Source organism: Grammomys surdaster, unplaced genomic scaffold, assembly GCF_004785775.1.
Source record: "Grammomys surdaster isolate TR1022 unplaced genomic scaffold, NIH_TR_1.0 130, whole genome shotgun sequence".
NCBI lineage: Eukaryota > Metazoa > Chordata > Mammalia > Rodentia > Muridae > Grammomys > Grammomys surdaster.
Window position 1 is genome coordinate 6,667,662 of NW_021604588.1, and position 18,295 is coordinate 6,685,956.

The following is an 18,295-nucleotide window of genomic DNA, read 5'->3' on the forward strand; positions in this document are numbered from 1 at the left end:
TCTCTCTCTCTCTCTCTCTCTCTCTCTCTCTCCCCTCTCTCCCTCTTCCTTTTTCCCTTCCTCTCTCCTGCCATCACACCTATTGTATGTTTATAATTGCAACATCAACATCATAACCTGAAGATAACTCTCTACCACATTCTTCTTCCTTTGATTCCCACAATTCTTGTACCCCTCTTTCCAAGATACTCCTTGGGCCTCAGAGGCGGTGACATAAATGTCCTATTTGAGGCCAAGCACTCAGCAGTGTCTTAATCTCATCATTGTGACCAGTTATGAGTCCCTGCTTTGAGTGTTGCTCACTGTAAAAGATGTTCCTCTGATGGAGATTTGCTGAGCTAGTACATGGGTATACACTTATATATTTGGAAGGCAGTTTTACTGTCCATTTGACAAGACTCCAGCTGCAATCACACTATAAGGATTGGGCACTCCTCAGCCACGAGCTTTTGGCCCAGCTCTCCTGTGGCAGACACATATTCCGTCCAGGAGAGTGTGCCTCAGATCTCACTGAGATGCGGTTGTGTCTCTCAGAACCTCCATGCCGTTATTGAACCAGTCCGCATATGTTGGCAGGCAGCAGAGCACTGAAACACTCAAGGTCTACAGCTGACTGTGACTGTTGATGATGTGTCTGTGTTGACAGCCTGAGTAGACAGTATCTTCTACCATATCAATGTGAGCCAGCAGGGAGGAAGCTTCCAGTTCAGGCTCGGCTTCTTTCCTCTGTGTTGTCTTCAGCGATAAAGACTTAGAATACCTGGTTCTACTGGGTAAGCAAGAGTGATGGCAATAGCCTGTACTGTTTTGAAAGTCTCTGGGGGCTACCTGGGCAACAACTCGTAAGGAGGGACTCCCATATACAAGGTGCTTCTTAATCCAGGCAAGTTGGCCAAGTAAAACAGCTTTCATATCAGGGAGCCTCTTTGGCTCAGTTCTATTTTCAATGGATTAGAAAGTTGTAAGAAATGAATAAGCTAATTATTAAATATCTTCCCTGTTTAAAAATTTTAAACAATGCTGATGAATAACACACTCTCCTCTCAACGTGCCACTTGCTCTTGATTGATTATGTACACTAATGGGGTCATCCTCTTGTGTCCCTCGATTATACTCTCTGTGTAAAGTATGCCTGTTGTTACTGTTTCAGTTATTTTGAGACAGGATTTCTCTGTCTAGCCCTGGCTGTCCTGGAACTCATGGTACAGATCCGGGCTGGATCTCAGTGATCTGAGCACCTCTGCCTCCTGAGTGCTGGGACTAAAGGCATATACTGTCATGCTCTGCTGTATGTTTGTTATTTTTATTTATCTTTTCATATTATTTCTAGTTTAATTTTTTTAGACAGATGTTGGACTTCCCTGCTTACTGATTATACTTTAAATGATCTGATATTTTTATTTGATCTTTTTCTTTTCCAGGAATAATAAATTTCTGATTTTTGTCTACCGAATTATAATTTCAGAAGAATTTGAATATGCATCACATGTTGTAACAGTCATGTATATTTTCCCTATGATAATACATTTGTGGCCAACTGCAAGAGAGTTAAATGTATCGGCACTGACATCCATAAACTACTACTTTATGTTTTTATATACATTAGAATCAGCACTGAAGGTACTATGGAAAGTAGAAATACGTTGTCTAAAAAGAATAGCTCAGATACTTTTGAATCCACTTTTGCTACTTTATTATACTTGATATCAGAAGCTATTTGTTGTTACAAATGATGGACTCTTGGTATGTTAACACCCTTAGTCTGAGCCTTAGACATCAGCTAAATCTCATAGAAGTAGAGGCTCTCGAGGATTAGGTGAAAAAAGAAAAACCCTGAAAATTTCAGATATAGATGCTTCCCTTAAATTCTTCCTGAAGTAATGCAGAACATTCCCATAATGCATTGTATAAACAAATACAGTTGAACTGGCTTGAGAGCCACATGTCAGACCAGATAGCCCAGTGACCATAGTTTACCATGATTCTTTATTAATAGTCTTACAGCAAATTTGTTTATTGCTTTTACAATTTTGAATCATGTTCAATGTTTTGATGTGGAAAATTAATAGTTTAGGAGAATTCCAGACAAGTAGCTTAAAATTCAGCTTTTAGAATACAGGTCATGGGCTGGAGGGATGACTCAGTGGTTAAGAATGGGTACTACTCTTGCACAGGGTCCAGGTTCAGTTCCCTGAATCTACAATGAATGGCTCACAATGAATGGCTCACAATTATTCCTCACTGTTACTCCAGATCCAGAGTATCTGATGCTCTCTTTGGGACTTCCTGGGCACCTGAACACACGTGGTACACACAAACACACACTCAGATGAATACACACACACACACACACACACAGAGAGAGAGAGAGAGAGAGAGAGAGAGAGAGAGAGAGAGAGAGAGATATTGAGAGAGAGATATTGAGAGAGATATTGAGAGAGAGTTGTATTTAGGAAACAACTCATTTCTTGCTGACTTACAATTTTAAGTCTGTCCCTCTCTCCTATGTCAATATACAGCTGTGATAGAGTAATATATATTCTATTTGTTGTTTTAAACAGATGCTAATTTTGAAAAGGAAATATTTTCTTCAGAATTGGAACACTTTGGACTTTTTTATCATAGTCATTGGAATCATTGATATATTGTGCATGTACTTCGTTAAGCTGAGGCCAGACAGCTTGGTTTTCATCCAGATTACGGTGGTGATAGGCTATTTAAGAGTGATTAGGTTTCTCCCCATCTTCAAGGTAAGGCTTCTTATGCTGAAATGCTGTTTCTCTGCATGGTTTGCTAAGTGATTTACTAAATTTCACTGTTTGGAGAGACACAAGAGAGGGGAGTTGCTTCTTCCAGAATGTTCTTTGAATAGCCGCCTGCTCGCTTTGCCCTCTCACTCTCTTTTGCCATTGCTTACATCTTGTCTTCACAGAGGGTTTTCTCTTCACAACAGACAAGAGTGGAGACCCGGGCTCTACACCCCCAGCTCTATACCTCATCCTTTTTTGCTCTCCTCCGTTGGCCTAGTTTCTGATTTTCCTTTTATTTATCAGTGATGCACACTTAGCGTGCATAAAAATTACTCTGCAGAGTTGTATGTGTAAAACCTACTTAAAGGGATAATTTTGATTCTATCTATTTGCCTTGGGAGTTGAGCTAAGAGTTCATGTAGGCAAGCTCGCATAGGCCTAACTGCATCACACAAACTACTAGAAATGAAGAGGAGAAGCGAGGCTAAGACAGCACAGAAGAACTTATTAGGACGATCGTTTTTATGTAGATGTCTTGTGCACATAAATGCACAAGAGAGGATTTCCCTGTGTAGCCCTGACTGTACTGGAACTTGCTCTGTAGACCAGGCTGGTTTTGAACTTAGAGATTCCACTACTTCTGCCTCACAAGTGCTGGATTAAAGGCGAGAGCCACCACTCCTGATGCAAGATAATTATTTTAGAAGTAACACTCTATGAAAAAATTTAAAGATGGAAACAGTTTTATATTTTTGGTTGTGACCTTAGCCTTTAACGGCTGAGCCATCTCTCCAGCCCATGGAAACAGTTTTAACGGCGTTTTGTTTGTTTGTTTTTTACATTTATTTAATGTGAGTGCTTTATCTGCATGTGCACTTGCATGCCAGAAGAGGGCACCAGATCACATTATTAGGTGTTTGTGAGCCACCGTATGATTGCTGGGATTGTACTCAGGCACTCTGGAAGAACAGCAAGTGCTCTTAACTCCTAAGCCTTCTTTCCAGCTCCTTGGTAGTGTATTTTTGTGTAAGCCAAATTGTTGTGTGACTTTTGGGGGGAGATGTAAAAAGAAATTGTCTGTACATTTCAGATTGGGAATCAATGACAGGCCAAAGTAGTGATTTCAAGTGCACTTTGACAAACCTATGAGTTTTGGGGGTTTATGTAACAGGAATATGGGTGAAGGGTTTTTTACAGAGATAGGGGTGAGTCTGAGGAGAGAGGTCCGTTTCCTTTCCCTAGCATTCCTTACCACTATATAATTTTGGGAAGAGTCCTTGTGATCCTTATAAATTTCAGGAACTTTCTGATTCTTGTGCGTGGTTTACTTCCTGAGTCTTAAAGAGAACTTCCTCCAGAATAGAATGTTTCACTTTAGGGGAGATTTTTAAACAATGCAAATCTATAAGATTGTGCCCGGCAAATTTCAATCAGCCCCATGTCTTCTACTGCCTGACCAAAATGTTAACAAAGAGTATTTAAGAAATTATTATTACTATTACATATTTGGATTTTTAAATTGAGCATTTCCTCTTGGGCAGGAACTGGGGAAAGCACTTTATATAACTTATCCAGGTAAGCTCTTACAGTAGTCTTGTGAGGTAGATGTGACTTCTACATAAAGTTTGGTACCCGAAAAATTAGACTTAGCTCAATGTGACTTTGAAAGAAAACATATCTGCTTCAGTGAAGACTGTGAGAATGCTGGAGATTTTTGTTTTAGATGCCTTAAGAGTCAATGGTCAGCTCAGTGGGTTGTCAGTGTATCACAGAGGAAAGGTTTGAAAACATTTTCTTTAAACAAGATTCCTCTACCCCCAAATGGGAGGTAATAAAGTCTTACTCTGTTCCTTTAATTCCTTCACTGTGATACTATGATACTATTATTCTTGTTACTTTCTCTTCTCTTAATATTGAATCTTTCTTTCCCTCCCTCCCTCCCTCCCGCCCTCCCTCCCCCCCTGCCTCCCGCTTTCTTTCTTTGTTTCTTTGTTTCTTTCTTTCATTAAAAAATAAGTTAACATACACTTAATTAGGTTTCATCATGCGATTTTTCACATAAAATTAGATTTTGTTTTATTAATTCTATTTCCCCCTCTTCTCTCCCATCCCCGTGGCCTTCTTGTAACACACCCCACACCCTGCACTAGCCTCCTTTCTATTTTCATGTCCCGTGTGCTACTGCCCTCCCTGCCTTGCTTGAAGCCTTTTATTCCCTCCTGTGGTCTCCGTCCTTGTTTTGTAGCTTGTAACCCACACTCACCCCTACTTATGTGCATACACATAACCATTATAAACTAGATCCTCATGCGAGAAAAAGTACTTAATGAGATGTATGATTTCCCTGCTCCCATCATTCCAGATTATAGTACCAATACTAATAAATATGGCAGACATTCAGATCAAAAAGAGCCTCAGCTTGATGTACAGTATTACAAAAGGCTATGTCAAAAGTCAGGAAGATGCCAAGCTTTTGGTAAGGCAAATTTCTGGACGTGAATCAATCTATCGGGTAAGAAACAGGCAATGGCCATTTTTTGGAAGTGGTGGTGTGGATGGGAATGACCTTGCTTAAGTGGGTTTATATCTTATAAGATCAGCTTGCCGTGTATTAGACCAACAGACAGATTTCAATAGTCAAATGGGTTCTAGTATTTGTTACACAAGGTGCTTCAGAAAACAGCTTGAACTCTGTGTGTATGTATGTGTGTTTATGGTTGTATGTGTGTGGGATACATTTGGGTGTGCTCTATTTCAAATAAAACAAGGCAAGAGACAAAACAAAACACCCTCCACCCCATAAAAAAATCAACCAAACCAAACCAAACCAAACCAAAGAAAAAAAAAACAACACCAGAAAGAGAATTGAAACTCCCAAAGAAAGCCAAATTGAATCTGTCACTGGTGGAGCTTCACAGTGAAGTTCATGGTTGTGGAGTCACTGCTATCGAAGAGGTAAGCACAAAAGGTGAATGAGTTGAAGAGGAGTCACTGGTCCAAGAAGAGTTGATGAGTAAAATGTCCACTATGAAACTCAGCTTGATCTTCCAGGCCTTGTCAGAGACCATACCAAAGCCTTGCCTGGGTTAAGCCCCACCTGCTTTCCATAGTCATTTTAATCATATATGTATGGATGATTTGTTTACCATCCATATGGTTTAGTCTTTGTCTTAGTTAGGGTTTTACTGCTGTGGAGAGATACCATGACCAAGGCAACTCTTACAAAGGAAAACATCTAACTGGGGCTGGCCTACAGTTTTGGAGGTTCAGTTCATAATCATCATAGCAGGAAGCAAGGCACAGTGCAGACAGACATGGAGTCAAGAGTTCTACATTTCAATCGTCAGGCACCCAAGAGGGGATTGCCTTCCTCAGGCAGCCAGGAGTATCTCTTCCACATAGAGCATAGCTCGAGCAGAGGAGCCTCAAAGCCCCACTCCCACAGTGACACACTTCCTCTAATAAGGCTGCACCTTTTAGTTAAGTGCCATTTCCCATGGGCCAAGCATATTCAAACCACCACAGTCCTTGTTTCATTTTTTCTCACAACTTCCAACTTCCCTTCCTCCTTTGCCATGAGGACTCTTTGGTGTGACTTTCCAGTCCAGCCCTCTGTTGTGGGCCTTCTGCTCTTTTGTGGTGGACCTATTCCTATTAAACTAACTATATATATGTAGATGTACATACACACACACACACACACACATATATTTATAATTTTGACAGTCATGTTCTTATCTTCCAAAACTGAGATTCCTTCTTTCTCCAAGCAGTAAGTTTTTTTAAAATGAATAGTCTCTTGAATTTCTTATTTTAAAAGTTTCTCTGTTTCCTATATGAATTCTGCTTTCTTGAAGTCCCATTACATACATGTTTCATTTATTTCTTATCTTTCATTCTTTTATTCTCTCTCTCACCCCAATACTTCTTGATTTCTGTGTAAATCAAGGTCTAAACTAAATGGTGTAAAAGTTGAGAGGCACTTTTTCAACTCAAATAAAACTTACGATTTAGATACAATGACAAATTTAAATCCTAAGCATTAAATCCCTAATACAGCAATTTTGATGGACTCTGTGCATAGCTAGAGGGTTGGAGGCTGTGTCTTTCTTCTGCTTGTGGTGCCTTGAGACAGTTACTGTTAGTGGCCTCAGGCCTATGACCAGGAAAGAGATTACGAAGTTACTGATCTTCTTTATGGCATCAACATCAATATGCAACAGAATTGTATTCTGATGATTTATCATCACAAACGGAGGATTAAATTAGATACTGAAAGGCTGGGTTGATCTAGTTTAGAAAAGCAATAGAGAAGCCAGTGTTGTGGTTCATTGTGGGAAAAACGCCACAGCAGTGTCACGGAGGCTTTCCACACAGCGGGTCCCACGTACAGGAGAAAGTCTAAGATTCCAGAGGCTGGAGGCTTTGGTGGTGGCAGGCCTCAAAGACACAAGAAAGTCCTTGGTTCCAATAGGATTTATTTTCATGGCGGATGATAGATGGATCTGGATGTACCCTCCCAAAACTCAGGGCAGACCTGAGTTAAATAGGGAGGGAGAAAGGGGGAGGGTCTGGGGAAGAATGCTTAATTGGCTCTGCCCTCTGGCCTTCATTAGTATATAAATCTCTAGGGCCTGAGGCCTGTAGTCACACCCTCTACCTGTGCACTTTGGGAGGGGCTGTAATGGCCTACATGACTCAACAATGTAGGTCTATGGAGACTAGACTTTATGTCAGGACTCTGGGTTATGGGGACATGGCCAAACACCTGTCGTTTCTCCCTTGGAGTCTTGGGGTTCCAGGCCCATGCCCAGCCATGAATCAAGATATTATGCAGTCCTATAGTTCATGACTGAAATTTCAACAAATGGAAGGTTGAAGTTTTTGTAGGCCATGCTGGATTACATAATGAGCTTCGGGCCAGCCAAGGCTACACAATAAGACCCTGTTTCTCCTCCACCACAGCCCTGCCAAAACAAAACCAAATAAAACAGAGAACATGGAGAAGTTCATAGGAGAGAAGACTTTAGAAGAAGACAAACAGGACCTGGGGAGGGAGCTAAGGATAAGGACAGTTAGAGACATTTGGGAGAGGACAGAGGGATCTGGGAGCAGTGACTTAGTAGCAGATACAAAACAAACCTTCAATGTCACTTTAAATGGGGATGGGGCACGACTCTAGGGAGCTTGAGTGCTCTTAACCACTGGCTGTTCTTTCAGAGGATCCAGATTCAAGTCTCAGCACCCACATGGCCACTCACAACTGTCTGTAACTCCAGTTCCAGGGGATTGGGTGCCCTCCTCATCTAGTCCTCATAGGCACCAGGTGAGCATATGTACAGACATACATTCAGACAAAACACCCCTACATATTAGAGAAAATAAGAATCAAGAATCAGAGGACCTCAGTAAGGACTTGAATGGTTTTCTGAGATATGCATTAGATGGGTGCTTCTTCAGAAGTGACTGGGTGCTTCTTCAGAAGTGACTTAGTGCTTCTGGAAACTGGCCCAATGGCCGTTTACCTGCAGAGAAGTAACAGACATTGCCTTCCTAGCAACAGGCAGGAGTGACTGCTGACCAGAGTCTTCGTGTGAATATAAATCCAGTTCTGCATGAAAGTAGTACAATGTAAAAAAGGGCTAGCTGTGAGTCTGCTAGTGCCAGAAGACATCCAATGACAATTATTAATATTGAACTGTTTCATAAAAATGCATATCACTTGCATATTCAAAGCTAGGGCCCCACTACATGCAATTAAAAAGCCCAAACAAACAGGGAAGAAGAAGAAGAGGAGGAGGAGGAGGAAGAAGAAGAAGAAGAAGAAGAAGAAGAAGAAGAAGAAGAAGAAGAAGAAGATCCACCAAATTTGCTTAAACTTCAGACAACAGACCAGTTGCTCTCTCTAAGTAGTCCTGTGGCATGCAATATCTGACTTATCTTGCAAGTACCTGTATGTGACAACCCAGGGAAATGTTCAGTGCTTCCTCAGAGTTGTTGGCATGATTAAGAATATGCACCGGAAAGACTCAAAGTCAGAGTGAGCTTTATGAGTTAGTGCCTGGGACAACGAGCATCCCACAGTATCTGTTGTGTGATTGAAGAAAAGCAACCACATGACTGGTTTGCCTCTATGTGGAGTTACTTCTTCGACTATTTAAGGAATGGCCTTTGGGGAGAACAAACTTGTCAGGGCATGCTCACAACATTTCACTTGTTTCTGTGCTCTCTGCAGAATAGATCTCCAAACAGCTCTTCCCTCTGAACCACACAGCTTCAAATTGGTGTCTGCCCATGAGAGTTCTCAGTGGCACACGGTGGGGTGCCAAATACTTTTCCTTCCTTCCTTCCTTCCTTGCTTCCTTCCTTGCTTCCTTCCTTCCTTCTTTCCTTCCTCCTTTCTTCCTTCCTTCCTTCCTTCCTTTCTTTCTTTCTTTCTTTCTTTCTTTCTTTCTTTCTTTCTTTCTTTCTTTCTTTCTAACCAATAATAGTCACAGTGAAGCATGGCACTTATGCAAAATATCAGCCATGCAACACAGTGCGATTTGAGTCCCGGGGAAGTTATACTGGAACTCCTCAGAAGACAAATGCTCCCCTAAATCACACTAAGTGAGACTTCCTCTGTATTCCTGCTTCTTTAACTTGTAATCAGGCAATAAAGCCAGGATTGTACTTGGTGTAATGAGAACCATTTCTTAATTTCTTACAGAAATTATATGACATTTTAGAAAAGAACAAACGAGAAGCTATTAGAGAGCTAGGTAAGTGGTTAGAGCTTTTGGCTTCCTGTTTTGTTTTTGCATAATTCCTTGGTTTTGTTTTCTTGTGGTTCTGACAGCCAGAATCTTAGATGATGGTGCTGTCAAGGTTGATTTCTGGTAAGACTGGCTTCTTGCTGGGCATACATGGCTGTTTTATTACTGTGACTCCATCTAACCTTTCCTGAACACACAGAGGGACTCCAGTGTCAATTTCTCTAGTGAGGGCCATCCTCACAAGGTGGGAGCCCAGTGTTTATGACATCATTTAAGCCCATCACCTCTGTAAAGGCCCTTTCTCTAAGTATGGTCATTGTGGATTCAGCATGTGACACTGACAGGCAAACACTGCAGAGGGAAAAGATCTGGGAAGAAAAAAGTCCCTTAAGTCCATAGAAGTATCTGGAGAACCCAAGCATGCATGGGTATTCTCTCCTTCATATGTGTGTACATACTCTATGGTTTAGTTCTCCAGCTCTCTGCAGTGAGCATTTGTTCTTTGGTAATTGGGACATCTGCACTGAGAGGCAACACCTGTCTTCCGGAGGCGAGCCTTTCCCTGACAGATGTTCCTCAGAGCTCTGTTGCTCTGGGGATGACTTATTCTCACCACAACCTCCTCACTCAGCTTGGAGCTTCACAAAGGCCATTCCAGGCTGTGAAGTCTTCCGCTTCACATTCTCATTCATTCCTTATTTACTGGCCATACGTAAGGTCCAAAGATGGAACAGCAGTATTGGGTAGATGCAGATTTTTCAAAAACAAAATGAGCATTCTGATAGAGTGTCCGAGTGAACCAAAGGATATCACTGTAGAACATAGGGAGCAGGGGGAGGGGTCACATCAGCAGCTGTGGCAGTATAGGGAAGGCTCGACACAGGGGTGCCTGTTAAGATAGCAAGGTCAGGCTGGAAGCAGGGGTCTGTATGGGTTTAGATAACCAGGTCAGAGTCAAGGTTTTTAGGACAGGGCACATGAAGGTTGTTACCTTTGACAAGAAGTTGTTCTGCCTTATTTTTTATCCGGCAGACTCCAGAAAGTAGGGACTCCACCCAACTCTACCCCTTCCCTCTTTGGTAAGACTGTCCCAGTGTAGATTACAGGAAACGCTACTTTTGCTTGAGCATCTATGTTCAGTTTGCTTTACTTGGAGGAGATAATAGGAGCTCAAGGATTTTATGCTGAGCATCTTGAGTGTACTTTCCTCATATGACCATTTCAGTGAGCATTAGAGCGTCGGGTCGTGGCTCTGGCCTAAGGTGCACCATTAATAAATGGAAGTCACTAGAAAAGAGATAAAGGCCACTTTCAACTCACAGTCACATTGTAAGATGCCATATGGACTTACAGCGACATGCTTTCCAGATCACAGTAGAAAGAACACAGTCTAATGGCTGTCTGTGCTAAGATAGGATAAACCAAAAGATTATGGTGCTGTCTTGGGAAACTGAAAACTCATTGTTACCATTTACTTAGGCAGAAGGTTTTTATTTCTTTGCTCTTACAGTGCAGGGCCCTAGGACCTGCGTAGCATGATGCTGTGTCTTAGATGATATGGAATATTAGGAAGTTTCCTCAATTTTGTCCCGATTAATGGCGTGTCTGTTTCCATACGGCTCCTGTGAGTGGTCACGGGATGGGAATGTCAGCAGGAGCTCGAGAGTGATATATGGATATATCCTCAGTTAATCCTTGTAATCACTACTTATGTGGCTTATACTATTCTTCCGTGGTCTTTATGACCGTGTTTGAAACTGGTACTTCACGTGGTCATCTTGCCTGAGGTCACATGATTTAAGAAGTGGCAGTCAGATCTCTATCGCTGGTAGACTGGTACTAAGACCTATTCTCTAGATCATAGCTACGTTTTATTTTACTGATCAATTCATTTTAGTGAAAACAAAAAGTGTAAGTACCTTCCATACATACATGAGACATTGTGGTCAGTGTAAAGATGACAGTGTGAGTCTAATTCATGACCTCCCGTGTTTATTCAAGGAGAATGAGTATTTCACTTGATCTCACAAGACCCATCCATCTAAGTCTTCCGAATGAAAGTCTTTTTGTCATCCAGCCAACAAAAGGTATATAGAGGATGAGGCAGAGACATCAAACCTATACTCTAGAGAAATGAGTTTTGGTATAGACACAGTCAGAGACACCATGGGGATAAGGCAGAGTGGGTTAGCTGAAGGGGAAGCTAGCTTTGTATTTTCTTATCCATGTAATGGGGATTAAAATTCACCCTACCAGTCTCATGGGTTCTATGTGAAGCTAGAACAAACAGCTATTCTACAAATACTTTGGATATCCTAATGCAATATTAGTTATTATCGTGGCATAGGTTGCTCATCAAGTTTGATTTTTCTCAGGACTCATAGAGCATGAAGGCCGTGATGTCGTCATAGCTCTGAAGACAAAGCAGACAGTCCGCAACGTGATTGCCAAAGCCCTGAAAAACCTCACCTTTCTTTGGTCAAGAGGCATCATTGACAAGCATGAGGGCATTGAGATGAACAAGGTAATAATTCAGTTCCCATCTTGTTTGGTTCCGTCAGCGCAGAAGCCCCAGGATGTAACAAGAAAAGCTGAGGGACGTGTGTAGCCACAGGTGCTATGCGTGTGATTCCTTGCAGCATTTTTAATGCCTGTGGCCATCAAAGCCAGTGCTTCCTGGCATGCTCCAGTAGTTAGAACAACCTGACTGCAAGTGACAGAAACCAGTTGCAGTGAAGCTCAGTGAAGAAGTCAGCTTGGCAGTTTAATGAAAAGGACTCAGAAGGGACTTACTGGGTCAGGCCTCTAAAAGGGACTTAAAGAAAGATCTAGAAAGTTTTTCTGATTCCTTAGTTCTTATCAGGATTGCATCTGTGAAATCCTCCTCTGGCTTGTTTTCTGGACTCGGTAGATATGTTTCTATTTATTTTTCTGCTTCTTTATCTACTGGTGGAGTTTTTACTGCCTAGTTCCCTAGCTAGGGTATCTACAGAGACAGTAACATAGTAAAGGGAGGGGACCAATTATGTGTGTGTGTGTGTGTGTGTGTGTGTGTGTGTGTGTGTGTGTAAGACAGGGTAGGATGTCATACTTTAATTACAAAGATGGCAAGTTTGAACCGAGTTAATAAGTGAAAACAGGAAGAAGACAATAGGGACAAAAATACAATACACGCAAGGGGGGGGAAACTGAGTCACAATAGAAATTTATTTAGATTTCTTTGGTTTTGGCTTCAAGTCCATGTCCTATCATAGAGACAATCACTATAATTTTAAATGTTCACTTTTAGGTACTTCTTACAAAAATCAAAGCCTTGAATAACTTTCCAATGGCGATCCCACCTCCCACCCCTGACAAATACCTTCCCAACATCATCTGGATGGAAAATAAAGATGTTCTCATTGAGTTTTTCAAGGTATTATCTTCTGTTCTGGCTCAGGCTTGTTGTAAACACTTTCTTCTGCCCCAACCAGTGACAAAATAAAAACACATCAAAAACAGAAATTTAGTTAAATTCAGCCTTTGGTGGGGGGAGAGTTGAAGATATCAGAAACCTAACTTAAACAAAGAGACAGTGTTCTGAGGAATTGAGATTGCTGTCACTGCCTAAGCCCCAGACAGAGCTAAACACTTTTCTTATTTGTTCATTTGCTCAGTCATTCCCAAACCATTTATAAGGTGTTAGCATTATTTGTTGTGCAAGTACTGATTACAAAGTTTTTGTTTGTTTGCTTGTACTTTTATTTCTCAAAGTTGATGTATCATGTCTATATAGGATAACTAACAACCTAAGAATATGTTTTCTATGCTTTTGCGACTTGAAAAGTATTTTTAATTTTAAAAATCTTATTTCCGTTTAGACAAAAGGTCTATGGTATTTTAGGGTTTAACTCTCTCCCCCTGTTTTATTTTATTTTTTCATTCAGGAAAGAACCAAACTCACTTACTTTGACTATGGGGATATCATTTGTAGAGAAGGTGAAATGCCGCAAGGAGTCTTCTTAATTATTTCAGGAATGGCGAGTGTAAGAACAACTGGTTTCTAAAATTATTTTTAATGCATTTTGAATATATAGATGTGACGTAGGGGAAAGTGTTGGAGTTGGATAGTTTGGAATTGTGAGTCTTTCCCACATGAAACCATTTCTGCAGAGTTAAGTGTGACAACTGAGACAGAATGTCACACTTCACACTTGACTGTGCTTCCCATTTTACAAAGCGATCTCAGAGTTGTTACTTACTCTTCACAACAAAGCAAAGGAATTCTGTGGTTTGAAGATGTTCAGACATGGGAACCAGTAAGTATCTGGACTCATTTACCTAAGTGAGAGTTCAGGCAAAGGGCTTGGCTGCAACTCAGAGCCTCACAGAGGTCAAGTTGGATGAAGATCAAAATACAACTTGGCAGTTGATCAACGCAAGGCTTCTGTTTAAAGGGCGAGAGGGAGAAGGGAGGCGTGAGAAAGGGAATATGAATTCAGTAGTGGGATGGGGTAAGAATCCTCTGTCTCTACATACTGGTACTTCAGCAGCTGACTAGAGTGATCAGTTTGGCTTATACACTGATCAATTCCTAATTCCCAGCTGATACTCTCATGTGACAAAGCTTCATCCTAGGGAAAAGAATATATTTGACCTCTAAACTTTAAAATGAGCATTTCAGACCTTTTACTATTGAGAAAGTAAAGTACTGTGATGAATATAATATAAAGACGATGATATATCAAGCATCTGAGTCTAGACAGTTTTGTTCATTGAATGAACAGGTATGTACCTTGTTACGCTCCTGAGCAAGCACTCCTCATTCTAGGTGCAGGACTTACAAAACTGAAAAAAGAATCTTGGCTCATTTGGAACTTATTTTCCAGTGGAAGAATAAAAGGAGAGGGCATAATATATAAAATAAAGTAAAGGTATACACTGTAAATGTAACTTTATTTGCAGGATGTAATTGTTGTCTTGGAGGCTTACTGCTGAATAAGTTCACCCTTTCTAGTTATTTCTGAGCTCTGGCTGGCTGATTTAAGTCAGTTGTTCGAGCTCAAACTCCTTTCCAAGCTGACTGATTCAATCTGGCTTCTCTTAGCTTCCTCATACTAACTTTGATGATTCGTTCTAATCTCCTGGGCTCCTTCGAATTCTCTGGCTTGTTCTGTCTTCACCCGTGTCTTTCTTGTCCTGTCTCTGTAAAACTAACTAACTAACTAACTAACTAACTAACTAACTAACTAACTAACACTCTCTCTCTCTCTCTCTCTCTCTCTCTCTCTCTCTCTCTCCCCCCCCCTCTGTCTCTCTGTGTGCTGCTCTCTTAACTTGCCTCTCTTTCCTGGGCTGTTCTTTTGAGAGTTGGGTGTCTCCTATCTCTGACTCATATTGTCAAATCTTCTGATTTGTCCCTTTGTCTGCCCCTCAATTACACTTTCAAACATGGCTTCTTTCTCCTACAAACTAAATTTATCTTCATTATTAAGGAATAAAGGTGTGTACTAAAGGTGTGTCTGTATTCCAGCCAGATCATACTGTAATTCAGAGTGTGTCTGTGTTCCAGATGGATCACATAAACCCAGAAGGTCTTTGGATGTGGTTTCTTTTCAGAGCAGCCATGTTGCTGGATTAAAATTCCTCTACAATACACGTTTAGTATATAGTAAAAGAGGTTTCCTAGGAATTAGGATTCTCTAGAAAAACTTCATTCTCAAAATGAAGATGTGCCACCCATAGGACCTCTGATGCAGAGTGAACAAACACACCATTCCTTATGTTCAACTTGCTTTTTTCACTCTTGCGTAGTTAAGGGTTTGACCTAGGGAATGGTGCTACCCATACTGGCTTGGTCAATAAACAAGATAATCCCTCACCAATACCCACAGATGAGCCTGATTTAGATAATTTCTCAACTGATAATCAGGTGATTCTATGTTATGAGACGTTGTCATTTCAATCCAGAGTCAGTCTTTCTGTGGGTAGAGGCTCTGGTAACAAAACTAGTGGCCATGAGGGGACAATATTTTGAGTCCTTTGGATATGGGACTCCCAGAATTTCATGTGGCTATCTGGTCCTGAGGAATTTGTTTGCTTGTTTGATTTCTTTTGTTTTGTTTTGTTTCTTGAAACAGTTTTTCTGTGTGTAGCCCTGGATGTTCTGTAGACCAGGCTGTCCTTGAGCCTCTGCCTCATGAGTGCTGGGATTAAAGGTCTCTCTCTCTCTCTCTCTCTCTCTCTCTCTCTCTCTCCCTCCTTTTACAGTATTAGTGTGTCTGTGATTGCCTATGAAGAAAACAACAAACCATAAAGAATAGGAAAATTAACTTATTTATAGCTCTGTCCATAAATGGGGAGAGGAAAATTCTCAATCTGTCAAGGCATTTCTCATAAAAATGAACAGAACTTAAAGAAAAACCATGAAATATGCACATGGTGGTAGCTTTTCTCTTGCAAAGTGAGTCTTCTGATGAAAGGCCCCTGGGGAGGGGAGACTCCCCACTCAAGCCACGAGAACTCATGGCCACCCATGACTCAGAGACACCGATCTTGATGTAACCAGCAAGAGGTATATTTTAATCAGCTCGCTGAGGCCAAGACCCCATAATCCACGCAGGGGCAGAGGATCTCGACCCCCAGCTTGAGGAGAGTAGTGTATTTAAAGGAAAAAACCACAACCCAGGGGGAGTGGGGAGGGGTAACTGTGGAAAGTGCCAGGGTTCAGGGAACAATCATGGGGAAAGTGTCAGCCCATTACTCAGCATATGACAGGGTTTGAGGAACAATCATGGGGAAGTATAGGTCTTTTTTTCTCAAGGTTCAATCTTATTCAACCGTATCATTTACATCATCTACTCTGTGGTTAGCCAAGTTCTTGTTCTTGTAGCACAAAGCCTTAGAACTAGCCGAGCTGCTCTCCTGGCTCTTTTACTGTTAGTTTGCTAGAAGTGAAATTTCTATTAACCCTTCAATGACACCAGGGATCTTGTGGATGGCTCATTCTGACTCTCAGCATGGAAATCCCAATTGCAGCAGAACTCATCATAGTGTCCCTTTGATACCTGCAAGCAGATCTTGGTCTATAAGGAAATCTCTTCAGGGTAATGTTCGAGTCTAAACACCAAATTCATTTTTGTTTCTTGTGTGCCTTGTGTGTATCCTAAGACAATTTTATACAGTCTTTTTTATTGTGCTAACATTTTGACTGTAACCCGTCACGTAAGATCAAGTGTGGAATTTTCTACCAGTGGTGTTATTTCAGCCCTCAGAAAATTTCAGATTTTGGAGTGTTTTAGATTTCAGTATAGCGTCATCCAGCAAAGTGGTATGTAAAAAGTAACGAAGGTGTAAAGAACTTAGTTTTAATTTTTATAAAAGTAGTCAAGCGAGGCAGTATGTTTTTGTTATTTAATTTTTATAAGAGTCTTGAGGCTTGGTTTCTTTTGTTGTATTACTGTTTTGTTTTGTGCTAAGGACTGAACTCTATAGCCTCAAGCCTGTTAGGTAGTATCATTGAGTATACTCCTGGCCCAAGAGTCTTACTTTTTATATAAGTAAAACCTTTGCCTTGAGGTGTTGAAATACAAAATAAACCATAACTTTTGTGAAAGTTAATGCTCTCCAGACATGTTTCACAAAGAATGTCTGACTTTCTCTAGAACGATCATAAGAAGGAGTGGAAGCTATCGGTATTATTCAAAGGACTTAGCATTTTTTATTTCCCTTTTCATAATTTCTTCCTCAACAGCTACATAGCTCATCTCCAAACTTTGGGATAGACGCAAGCCACATAAATGACAGACAGTACAAGATTATGTATACAGAGTACTGTACCAGTGGGGATGTACTTGGTGAGCTAAGCTGTTTGCTTAAGCGTGAAATTGAATATACGGCCATCTGTGAAACTACGTTGCAGGTACGGAATAGCTATGTTGTAAGTTATCACTTAATCCTTACTAAGGAAAGCCGGTGTCTTTTCTTGGGTTTGGGCTTTGATATTCTATTTGGTCACTAGATCCTCTGATGCCAGCAGTACAGAACAGTGTAGAGAAGAGAGGTTTAATGTCTCACATCTGAGGCTCTGCTGAGCTCTGCTGCATCCTGCCTGTGGATGAGCTATTTAATCTGCTTGAGCGTTGGTTTTCTTATTAAGTAGAGAAGATGCTTGTCCTTTGATGTTATGAAGATTAGAAAAATGTTTATGGTGCTATTCTGTTTGAAATGGTCACCATTCTGAAAGCAAGTGTTCTGTAAGAATACTCGCTTGTGTTAGAACTCCCTTTCCTTGTTTTTTTTTTTTTCTTTTCACTTGCTAAGTAACAAGTTACTTGTTCAACATGTAAGTAACCTTAAATCCCGTTTGGTGTGGACCATCCCAATAAAAGGGGGCTAAAGTTCCTACTACAGATTGTTCTCAGTCTTTGAGGCTGATAGAAGGAACAGAGTCAAACACAGCATCTTAGTGGCATTGGGGAAATGGCGTTTCATCAAATTATACGACGTTGTTTCTGGAACAGGAGAGAAAGCACGTATTCAGTCACATGTCTGAGCAAACTCAGGACAATTCATTTAGCTTGAATTCTGACAGTACACGTAGTGTGCCTCTGGAAAGGGGTGCTGTAAGTAGGGAGCATTAAAGATGAACTAGTGTGAGGGTTCAGTTCCTGAGTCTCAGGCTTGTGAGCCAAAACTTCAGCATAACTGTTGAGTGATAAATAGCCTGGGTATTTTTTAAAGGCTTTTTTAAAATTTTAATTATGTGTAGGTCTCTCTCTCTCTCTCTCTCTCTCTCTCTCTCTCTCTCTC

At 40.9% G+C, this 18,295-nt stretch overlaps 1 protein-coding gene across 1 annotated transcript in view; it reads left to right on the forward strand.

Moving 5' to 3' along the window:
- Positions 1-18,295, forward strand: part of Slc9c2 (solute carrier family 9 member C2 (putative)) — a 59,505-nt gene that overhangs the window by 29,192 nt on the left and 12,018 nt on the right. Inside the window, exons 12-19 of the mRNA XM_028760145.1 lie at positions 1,422-1,620; positions 2,562-2,750; positions 5,113-5,262; positions 9,460-9,511; positions 11,881-12,029; positions 12,795-12,920; positions 13,432-13,530; positions 17,238-17,405. Coding sequence (XP_028615978.1) covers positions 1,422-1,620; positions 2,562-2,750; positions 5,113-5,262; positions 9,460-9,511; positions 11,881-12,029; positions 12,795-12,920; positions 13,432-13,530; positions 17,238-17,405 — 1,132 coding nt within the window. The remainder of the gene's footprint in view (positions 1-1,421; positions 1,621-2,561; positions 2,751-5,112; positions 5,263-9,459; positions 9,512-11,880; positions 12,030-12,794; positions 12,921-13,431; positions 13,531-17,237; positions 17,406-18,295) is intronic.